Source organism: Camellia sinensis, chromosome 12, assembly GCF_055761805.1.
Source record: "Camellia sinensis isolate YWXY chromosome 12, ASM5576180v1, whole genome shotgun sequence".
Lineage (NCBI taxonomy): Eukaryota > Viridiplantae > Streptophyta > Magnoliopsida > Ericales > Theaceae > Camellia > Camellia sinensis.
The window spans coordinates 27,128,313-27,139,429 of NC_138972.1; the positions used below are offsets into that span (position 1 = coordinate 27,128,313).

Sequence of the window (11,117 nt, forward strand, 5' to 3'; positions counted from 1 at the left end):
GAGCTAAACGTTTTTTGTATTGAAATGTGGCCTTGATCGCTTCTACGTTCTCCGTGGTCGGCTGCCTCGTGTCAACTAGAACCTGAAAGGGGAACCAAACGAGTGACTTAGGCAAAATAATCAAGAATTTGAGATTAAAGGAGAGGTCAGTCCAAGACTTGGATGGCTATCGACTTGTGGTAGCCTCTCTATTTGGTCCTTAGTATCGGCTGAAAACTCCCAATTTCTCCTAACTTGAAGGAAGTCATCATTGTGCTTGTCCTTTACCAAAGAGCTTGGTAACTAGGTGCAACTCGGCCGATCAGACACACAAGTAATATGTAACTTGGCCGACCAAACACACAAGTAATATGTGCTATAATCCTTGTTGTGGAATAAACCATTGCAATGAAAGATGTCCCAGATTTCAAGGTTAAGTCTGAGCTTATGATTAAGGGTTGAGATTCCACAGACTATCCTAATGACATTAATAGAGACTTGCATCGAGGTAAGCATGACTTGATGGAAAAGCTGATGCAACCAAGTGTCTAATAAGAATCTAAGTCTGCCTTCAACAATGGATGCTATAAGGAAGGCGACTGTTGATTTGGCCCCCATCTGTTTAGCATCCATCATTGCCAACGATAATGTGACGTCATTGGCAACACTGTACTCATGTTGGAATCGCATCATAGCAGCGGGAGTATCCACCTTACTCTGAAACTTGTCCATGGCGTTGAAACCTCACAAAGCACGGAAATAATAAACGGCGGGGAAATCATGGCAATAGTCACTAGAATCAATGGCGGACATCGAGAGAAACCAGAACAATATTGGAAATCTAAGGAACTAAGTGCGACTAGGAATCAAAGCTAGTGAGGAAGGACGACTTACAACAGATGGGCTCAAAGTTGGGGTTGGAACAGGCTTGTTGGAGCGGAATGATGGAATTGGAGTGAACAAAATCTGCGAGAGAGCTCTAGATCATTAGAAAGGGGAAGACCTTCTTGGAAGGAAGATGTAGTACTCATAGCTTTTGAACTAGAAGAGACATCCGAGTGTATTGGGAAACCAAAGGGTGTTATTTATTACTATCATTACTTGTTGGGGAAGATGAAAAAATACAACGGATCGTGTCACATTGAGCAAATCAAGCGATTAAGGACAGGTTGGCTTCACCAATCGAAAAGCGCCACGTGTGCACAAGCAGTACACAAACGGATATTTGTGTCTGACCAGGGGGATGACTGAGCTAAGGAGGTAGACACTTAATATCACAAGGAGATTGCCCCTGAAGTTAGCTTCCTCTTCACTAAGTCCCGGTGTTTTAAAAGGCGCTCGAGTTGCAATGAGGAGCAACCTTGCGCTTCGAACAGGTCAAGGCGAGGCGCAATATGGAAGGCGCAGCTTAGGTGCTGAGGCGAGGGATTTTTTTTTTGAGGCGCGAGGTGTGGGATTTTTTTTGAGGCGCAAGACGTGAGCTCATACCTATTTTTCTACTCCAATTGTTGATTAAGTGCTTTTTTTGTGAGTATACCCACAGGGATTCAAAACTCTTCAATATAAAATGACAAAACGTGGTCAAAAGAGAGTGAAAAGTGATAAAAGATTGAATGTTATGCTTTATATCTTTCGTTGGATATATTTCTAGTTTTTAGATTATTGAATGTTATGTTTAAAGATTATTGGAAATGGTTATGATTTCTGAAATTTTGTATATATTAGTTATGTTGAAAAGTTTGCCTATTTTATAATTTTGCTTTTCTTCTACTACTTGTGCTTCGCTTTGGTGAGGCGAGCGCCTTGCCTCGTGCCTTGTGCTTAGGCTATAGGAGACCTTGTCGCCTTGGTGCGCCTAGAGCCTTTTAAAACACTGCTAACTACAAGTGAAAGCTAAGGGGCAAATGAAGGTGGTTAATATGACCGAGGCAAGGCCTAGATTGGGCCGAACTCGTCACATGGGTTAAGCCCAACTAGCCTGCGTATGTGGTTAGATAAGGGCATAGGCCAAGTACACGAGATGGGCTAAACCTAGTCTAGCACCCTTGGACCGCGCCGAGCTTTGGGCTAGGGCTATGGCTAGGGCTAGGGCTAGATATCGTATATTGGAATTAGGGTTGTGCGTCAAGAATGTTAGAGTTGGTCCAGCCACTATTTGGGCCAAGATAGGCAATGGCCGAGCATCTGTAACTGGATCAGACCACTAAGATTATCATATTGGCCAAGCACAGAGTGGTTAGTGTGGAAGAGCTTGACCGTACAACTAAGGGAGCACTCCCAGAGAGAGAGGGCTACCTTTTGGACTAAGTAACAAGGTCTTGTCCTTGGACTCAACTCAAGGTTGTAACAGAGGAATACATGTCATCAAAATCCCCAGGTGCTGGATTAAACAATTAGGGAAGAATCTTGCGTCACATAATAGGTGAGCTCACATGAAGGATGTGCCTAACAGCATTGTGGTTCCCGCACTTAGGAATGATGATGACTAGTGCTAATTGTGGTAACCCTAGTCCTAGTGTTGTGAAAGGCGCACTTAGGCGTAGGGCGCAACTGGTGTCTTGAAGGGACCCAAGGCGAGGCACGTTGAATGAGTTGTGCGCCTTGGCCAGGCGCTGAAAGGCGCAAGGTGTGAGCCTAAGAGGGCTTTTTTTGTTTTTGCTTTTGTTTCTGATGCTGATCTAACAGCTCTGATCTGTGTTCAAAAGGTTCTAACCCATAGGATTACAACTCATACAATACAACTCGACCCAAATCAGTCAACAACTTAAATCCCTAATCCATTGAAGAAATCTGTGTCGTCTTCTAGGCTCGTTTCTCTCGACTTCGACTTCGATTTCGATTGAGGACTTCAAAATCTTGAAGTCAGTTCTTCTTCTTCTTCTTCGTTAGTTGCTGTTAGGTGATTCGATTCAATTTGATTCGACTTTTTTTTTTCCCCCTTGCTCTTTTTCTTCGCTGGTTGCTAGGTGACTTATTTTTTCTCCCCTCCTCCCTCCCCTTCTACTTTGTTGCTCTCTGTTTTTTTCTTTTCGACTTTGACTCTCTCTCTCTCTCTCTTCTTCTTCTTCCTCCTCTTTGCTCTATTTTTTTTCTTTTTCTAGCTTCTTTGACTCTCTCTCTCTCTCTTCCCTGCTTCTTTGCTGGGCAGGGTTCTTCTCTCTCTTCTTTTCTGTCTATTGCCGGGTTGGGTTTTTTTTCCTGTCATTTTTTTTTGCTTCTCTGTTTCATGGAATAATGCAAAAACGAGAATAATAGCTGTTTGTATAAGCAAGCACATGTCTTCTTTTTTTATTCTATGGTTTGAGAATTATTCGATAATTTGCCTTGGTTACTTTCTTCTTCTTCTTTTATTTATTTTTAATTTTTTAATTTTTTAAAATAATTTGTCTTAGTACTAGTATGAGTCATTAGTCTATGTTAATTTATTTATTTTTTACTAAGACTGCGTGCCTTGCTTCAATAAAGCCCGCACCTCACCTTGCGCCTAGGTCCTAAGAGACCTTTAGTGACTTGGTGCGCCTTGAGCCTTTAAAAACACTGCCTAATCCTCTATAGCAGAGGTATGCCAATACTCAAATTAAATCCTCCCTTTTCAATTACCCATGAAAAAATAAGACTCAAGTATTATTGCTAAATTATTAATTATTATGTGTTCTTTTAGCTCTTTATTTTCTAGCTTTGAAGTTGTAAAATAAAAATTTTATTCCCTTATTTGCCTATATGACAAAGGAGGCTAGGTAAGGCACTCTTTTTGGTTTAATGTGGAGTCTGTTTCTTGCGAAATTGTGTTTGAGTTGAACACTCTACTCTTAACCATAGCTTTTGTTTATCTCTCATGCTTATGTTCTGGTATGATTTTTTTTTTTTTCTTTTTCTAATTGTGTATGATTTACAGGTTATCACTGCATATGTGAAGAGCATTGAAGACCACGGCTATATACTTCATTTTGGATTGCCTTCATTTACTGGGTTTATGTCGAAAAATAGTCAAGCTGGTAATCGCTAGTCATCCTAGCATATCCATTCTAGTCACTTTTTGTCCTTTAATTAATCTTTGTTACATCTTTTTTTATAAGTAAATATGTATTAGAAAAAAACAAAAGGGCAAAGGATACACAACCTGTATTCAAGAGTATCAAAGAAGGTTTGATGCCAAGTTGAGCTCCTGATGAAATCTACAGTAGACGAGGATTGACAAAAAATCTTTTACACCAACAAGGAAAACTATGCAAAAGACAAATCTTGAACATAAAAGTTGCTAACACTGTCATCATAAAAAATGCACCCATTTCTTTCTTTTCATAATACCACAAAATGCAGGGAGAAGCTTTCAATCAAGCTCTCTTTGTTCTCCTCCATTTGCAGCATTCCCAACTTTCCAACAACTCTCTTAATCAAGCAGGGATAACTCAAAGAACCCCAAAAATGTTCTAACAACAAATCCCAAAGCTCCCTAACCTTCTCGCAGTTGAAAAGCCAATGATCCAGAGCTTTGTTATCAGGATCTTACGATTCACGATTCGATTAACAATTTTTACAAAATCGATACAAATCTATGGATGAATCTATTTTGGAAGTGAGTCTCTAGTGAATCGCGCAATTCACAATTGATTTACAATTTGATTCACTTTTTATAATTCATGCAATTTTTGAAACTATCATGTTTGACATATTTCAATTTTTTTCTTCATTTTTTTAGTTAAAATGACATAATACAACTTCTCATAGGGTTTAGTGCGAAATAACCAATATATATACATGAATTTTTTTTTTTTAGATGAGGGAGTTTTTAATAGGATCCAATCAGATTTAGTCAGATCTAACATGTTTTTAATATTTTTTTCTCTCTTTTTTTTCTTTTTTTTTTTCCCCTTAAAAAAAAAGCAGAATGTATATTCTAAAAATGTTTAAGGTTAAAGTAATTTCCAATATGAATTCATCTATTGCTATTTTATTGAAATAAATATATTTTAATATTACATGGATGAGGTTAGTTAAACCTAATGGTTCTACAAGTTCGTTATTGTTGGGTCATTGTTACTTGTAAAGGTATATATGATTATGAAATATCAACATCATTGTTAAGTTATTGTTTCTTGAAAATTAAGAGTTGATTTTAATTGAATAGATTGCTGAAATTGCAATAAAAGTATAGGGGACAAGTAGGGCTTGTTTAGGATAATATATGGTTAAGAGTTTAAGCATGAAAAGATGAGATTTGGCACTGTTTAGGGGTTGTTAAAGTACAGAAAATACAAAAGGGAAAGAAGGAGAAGAAGAAGATAGGTTACGGAATCACTCTTAGAATCTTTTAGGCATTACACCTAGCATTTGATTGCATCACACAATCCGTGAAGAAGCTTCAAAAGCTTTGAAAATTTTCTTAAATATCAAATCTATTGAATTAGAAGAATTACATGACTTCATATAGACTTTAAAGACGTCCTATTCCAACTATAACAAGAAAAGTGAACTACTAAAAATTCTTTTACTTTCGAAACCAATTTAAGACCAAATAAGAAAATATGAATAAAATCCAATTCAGTAACTTGACCCACAGGCCAACCCCTACAACCCATGTTAGCAAATATGAAAATTACCAAAATACCGCTGCCTTAAAATCCTAGTAAATTAAAACTAGTCATAAAATAAGACTAATAATACTAGAGACATGATTATGTATCGATTTTTTTTTGAAATCATCCTAATTTTCAAGTATCATCGCTTATTTAAATTTACTCTTCCTTGAGCATTTTATACTCAGCATCATGCTAGCTGGATGGAAAAGGCAATATCTATATAAGAGATTAGAATCACTCTTATTAAGGGTTCCCTAGCTTGCTTGCCTACATTGTGTATAGGGGGCTTTCATCATTTTTGCCTTTTTAATCTAGCCTTGTTGGGTAAATGACTTTGGATATTCGGAGAATAGAAAGACAATCTATGGAGAAGGGTGACGATTGAGGATGGTCTGACTTTGTCAAGCACATGAGCTTTGTGGTGATGGTCATAGTGACCTTGGATCTTCATAGTGTTGTTGTGAACTAGGAAACTTTGATAGCAGATTACATGAGACTCAGGAATGGTTTGGAAATATCTCTCATTAGATTGCTTTAGGACTAGTAATTGGAGGCTATAAATTATTTCTTTGAGCTTCTATACAGAATTACTGTTCATAGGAGTAAGATTGGTGGAATCATGGGAATGGGATTTTCATGGTAAAGTCCTATTATTCTCTAACATTTGGTAGGGTGAGGATCTTATTTCCTTTTGAAGTGATTTGGGAGTTGGGAGCGCCAAAAAAGGTGGCATTCTTTGTATGGATGATTGCGTCAGACTCTTTTCTTACTATTGATAAACTAAAGAAGAAAGGATATAGGCTCACCAATCGCTTTATTAGTGTTGTGCTGCTTATGTTAGAAAGAGGAAACAATAAATAACTATTCCTTCTATTGATAACCTAAAGAAGGCAGGGTATATACATACCAATCATTGTCATTGCTTATATGAGAAAGAAGAGGAAACAATAAATTAGGAGTGTTAGCAGAGTGTCAGTGTTTGACATGACACTTCTTTCATAGAAGTGTTCCTACTTTTTGTGGATATATGGGAGCTTCTATTTGCACCCCAAAAAGTAGAATAGGCGCCTCAATTTAATGATATATTTTTTTATTACTATTAAGTCCCTATTTAAAATGACCAAAAAGTACTTGACTTTAGAAAAAGTGTAAATAAAAGTGTTTTGAAAACCCCATTCATCATCAGCCCCAATATTCATTTTCTCTATTCTTTTCCTACTTTTATCACTTTGCATCTTCATACCCAACCCTAACCCAACCCTATTTATTTTAATTCATCATTCTTGTATTCTATTTCATATTGAAATCAATCATGGACAATAAAGAAGACGTTTCCAAGCAATTTTCTATAGAGAAATTAAGTTTTTAATTGTTGTTCATCATTTTTCGTAGGTTAGTTTTCCGAATTGATTTGACACTGAGTATCCGAACAAACTTCACATGTTTGGAATTAAGTATCCGGACAAAATATTTTGTTCAGCACTGCGTATCCATATGAAACAACTGGCCGGAATAAACTTCACGTGTTTGGAATTAAGTATCCGGATAAATATATTTTGTTTGGCACTGAGTATCTATATGAAACAATCGGAATCAATTTTCTGTGGTTTGGGCTTGAGTATCCAAATAAACTTCATATGTTTGGAATTAAGTATGCGGTCAAATATATTTTGTTCCGCACTGAGTATCCATTTGAAACAATTGGGACCAGGTAGCCGCCGGTTAGGGGGTGTGCACGGTGCGGTTCGGGCAGCTTGAGAGTAAAATTATAAACCGAATGGCGGATTGACAGATTGATAGATTGGTAAATTGCGGTTTGAGTGGTTTTGGATGGATTGGCAGATTGAAGAATATTTTAGCCAATTATCAAGTTTTTGCATAATATATAATACTAATTTGCATAATATTTTTCATATATATGACACAAACTAATTTTACATAATAGTTTTCATATATATAACTACTAATTTGTAATAAATTTCACATATTAAATATCTTTGACACTCATTTTTACTTTGATATTTTATTATAGGTTAAAAAATATATATGTATTAATTATAGCGGAGCAGAGCGGTTTCGAAGGCAGATTATAAATTTTAAAGTTTAAACCGCGGTTAGCGGATAATGTGGATCGATGCGGATCGGTGCGATTTTAACGGATTGGGCGATATTTTGCATAGCCCTACCGCTGGTAGATGTAGGAGTAGTAGTTTGCTTTGATAGACGGATTGCATAGAGGAGTAGAGAGAGACCCTCTTCGTCTCAGATGAATTTAGAATCCCTTTTCAATCGCTTGGAATTCCAGAGACTCCAAATGTGGTTTTTGTTCCTCTGTTTATTGGTAATAGAGTGTACAAAGTAGATTTGTATAAGGTTTTAGAGCTTTTCCGATTAGGATAGGTATTATTTAGAGTGTCCAAACAAATAAATAAAATTTCAAATTTATTATTGGGGTGCTCAAAGTAATGGGGTCCTCAACCTACATTTTAGGGTGCAAATAGAAGCTCCCGTGGATATATATTAAAATATAGGGTAAATTACAAATATACCCCCTGAGGTTAATTTAAAATACGAATTCTGAAAATTACATTCCACCTCTTGAAGTTTTTAATTTCATAACAAATAGTCTCTTTTGTTAATAAATCATCAAATAAATTAACAGTTTTTAATGATGTCAGAAATTTATTTCAATTAATAATTCATGTAATTTTATTATTCTATAGAAGAGTAGTCAAAAATTTTATTTTTTTAGTTAATTCTGATAAATAAAAAATTCTAACAAGAAGGTATTTGTAATTTTCCAAACTATAAGAGATAATCCATATTTTAAGTAAATCTTAGGCGGTGTATTTGTAATTTGCTCTAAAATATAATTATATTTATGAGAATTTATATGCTTGAGTTGAAGTTGCCCTTTTCCCACCCACCCCCTCCTGAACCTAATCAGATTCTACCTACCCATTCCCAAACTCATCCCATTAAGGTTGGGATATTGTACCAAAAAAAGCATGGATGATTGTATCACGTGGTGGTTGTGGAGAGAGAGATGGATGCATGGTGGTGCAAAAATTAAAGATTTGTTTATTGCATAGTTCTCATTTTGGTATGAAGGATTTTTTTTTTTGTTTTTTTTTCAAATCCTCTTTTGCTCTAGTTAGTTGATATTACCAATGTAATACAAGATCATATACTTTACCCCTTAATTATTTATCATTAAAATCTGTTCTATTTTGTTTCTTAAATTTTTTAATTTATTTCAATTTTATCATTTCTATAACATCTATAAAAGAATGAAAGCTGCTTGAATTTAACACAAAACGTCAAAATAATGAATCTAACGCAAAACATCAAAATCATGTCCAATTGCCCAAAATTGCCTTTCATTTTTTAAGTTTAATTGTGTATGGTTTAAAAAAATTTGTAATCAAATTAAATTATTAAAATTATTCAATCAATTTGACCCAAATCATTTAAACACAATTTAGATGAATTTGGAATTACGTTTTTACATAATTTGTTCCTAAAAAAAATCATATAACATTATCAAAAAAATTTAACTTATCATAAATTTCTGAAACCATAACCCTCATATTTCACAATTCAAAACCCTAACCCTAATTGAAAAATGATTTCACATTCATCAATTCAAAACCCTAATTCAAAACCAAATACCTCATTTGTGATTTCACATTCAATAGAAAACCATAACCCTCATTTTCTCATTTCAAACATAATATTTAAATTTTTCTGAAACAGATTTCACAATTATAAACAGATTTCACACTTCTAAACAGATTTCACAAATTTTTAAACAGATTTCACAATTCAAAACCATAATTTCTCAAATCGTAATCGTAATTTCTGATTTCACCATTATAAACCCTAACCCTAATTTATGATTTATGATTTCACAACATTTTAACATTCATGAACCCTATTCTACCCACATTGTACCCACGTTCACATTTTCACAAACACAATAAACGCATAAAAATAGATCAACAGAGAGAGACATAAGCCATACCAACAAGAGAGAGCAACCCACGGACGGAGAGAGAGCACAGAGAGAGACTGAGAGCAAAATAAATTGAGAGACAGTGGCAGTTAATGCTGTGGATTGCATCAGTTCAGGCTACCCCGCAATTCTAAATTGAAAGACAGTGGCAGTGAGGCACGAAGGTGTTGGTTGTGATTGACAATGGATGATCCGGTGATTTGAGGCAGTGACAGTGTGATGATGTTGATGCTGCTGACGGTTCATCAACACTTGAAACATTGGTGGTTTCCAACTGTTCGATGAACCTCTTGAATGAATGAGGGTGGCCAATGCCAGGATCTGACACCTAAATTGATGCAGGATCAATAAGAAAGAACGAAAAGAAAAGACGAGAAACATTAGGTTTGAACATTGAAGGAGTTTAGTTTCAGACATAGCAGCAATCACCCTGGGCTTTCACATCAATCATAAGTCAAAACGATAATTATTAATTGTTTTCCAAGTCAGCTAAACCATTACATAAAAGATTTATTTATAAGCATGCCTAACTAATCCTAAACAAACTCGACTTCCTAAATAGATAAAATTCTTGGATAAATAGCTTGTAGATAAATAAAATTCATAGATAAATAGAACTTTTATTCTTATCCTTATCCCATGCATTCTCCATCACTTGAGTTGGACAATAAAGAGGCAATAGAACTTTTTTTCTTAAATTTTATGGCATGGTTATAGAAGTCACCCATGGGTCAGTATATCGGTCATTTGATGGTTTTGAGTCTCTGAATTTGTTTGAATTGGGTTATATAGGTTTTTTAGAACTTGATGCCTCAAGCTTTACATTTTGGAATCTTAATCTTTTGTTTGAATTGGGAGTTCTTTTAAGTCTGTATATAAGAGGTTGTGTCCTGGTGTGATGCAAGTGATATCCGCCTTCAGCCTTGTGGCTCGGGTTCTAGTCATGGGAAAAATATGGGGGGAAGGTGTGCATTGGCCTCTTTGTGTTTATGGGTAGGTGTGTTAGCTTGTGCATGTTTTAATCATATTTTGTGCAGTTTGTTTAATTGATTGGAGTTTCTTCTATAAGTGTTACTGTTTCTTTCTCCTTATTCCTTTGCCCCCCATGCAATGGGAAAAAAAATAAAAAAGAGAGAGGAAGAAGAAAGAATTGTACCTGAAAAAAAAAAAAAGAATTATTATTTGTAGCAAATTTCTGATTGACTATTTGATGTTGTGTGTCCTTATCTGATTATCGAAAGAAACTAACTGATTGCATCTGACCCAGATCTGAGCTTGGTTTAGATCCTGGTGATGACCCAACTTCGCTGTGTCATGTTGAACAAGTTGTCAAATGCAGAGTTACAAGTTCTGTTCCTGCTTCACGGCGCATCAACCTTAGTTTTGTTATAACACCTGCAAGGTAATCTTTGACATCATTAGATGAAGTGTTTATTATTATAATTGGGTGCAAATTTTTCGCAAAATACCTAGCTTTATAATAAAACCATAACATAATTGAGCAGTCAGAATATTTTTTTATAATTTGATTCAATAGTTAATGC

General features: G+C 35.4%; 1 protein-coding gene across 1 annotated transcript in view; it reads left to right on the top strand.

The window, feature by feature from the left end:
• The window catches only part of LOC145788749 (rRNA biogenesis protein RRP5-like), a 28,104-nt gene that overhangs the window by 11,536 nt on the left and 5,451 nt on the right, over nucleotides 1–11,117 (top strand). Inside the window, exons 4-5 of the mRNA XM_082898221.1 lie at nucleotides 3,875–3,974; nucleotides 10,841–10,975. Coding sequence (XP_082754347.1) covers nucleotides 3,875–3,974; nucleotides 10,841–10,857 — 117 coding nt within the window. The 3' untranslated portion in view covers nucleotides 10,858–10,975. The remainder of the gene's footprint in view (nucleotides 1–3,874; nucleotides 3,975–10,840; nucleotides 10,976–11,117) is intronic.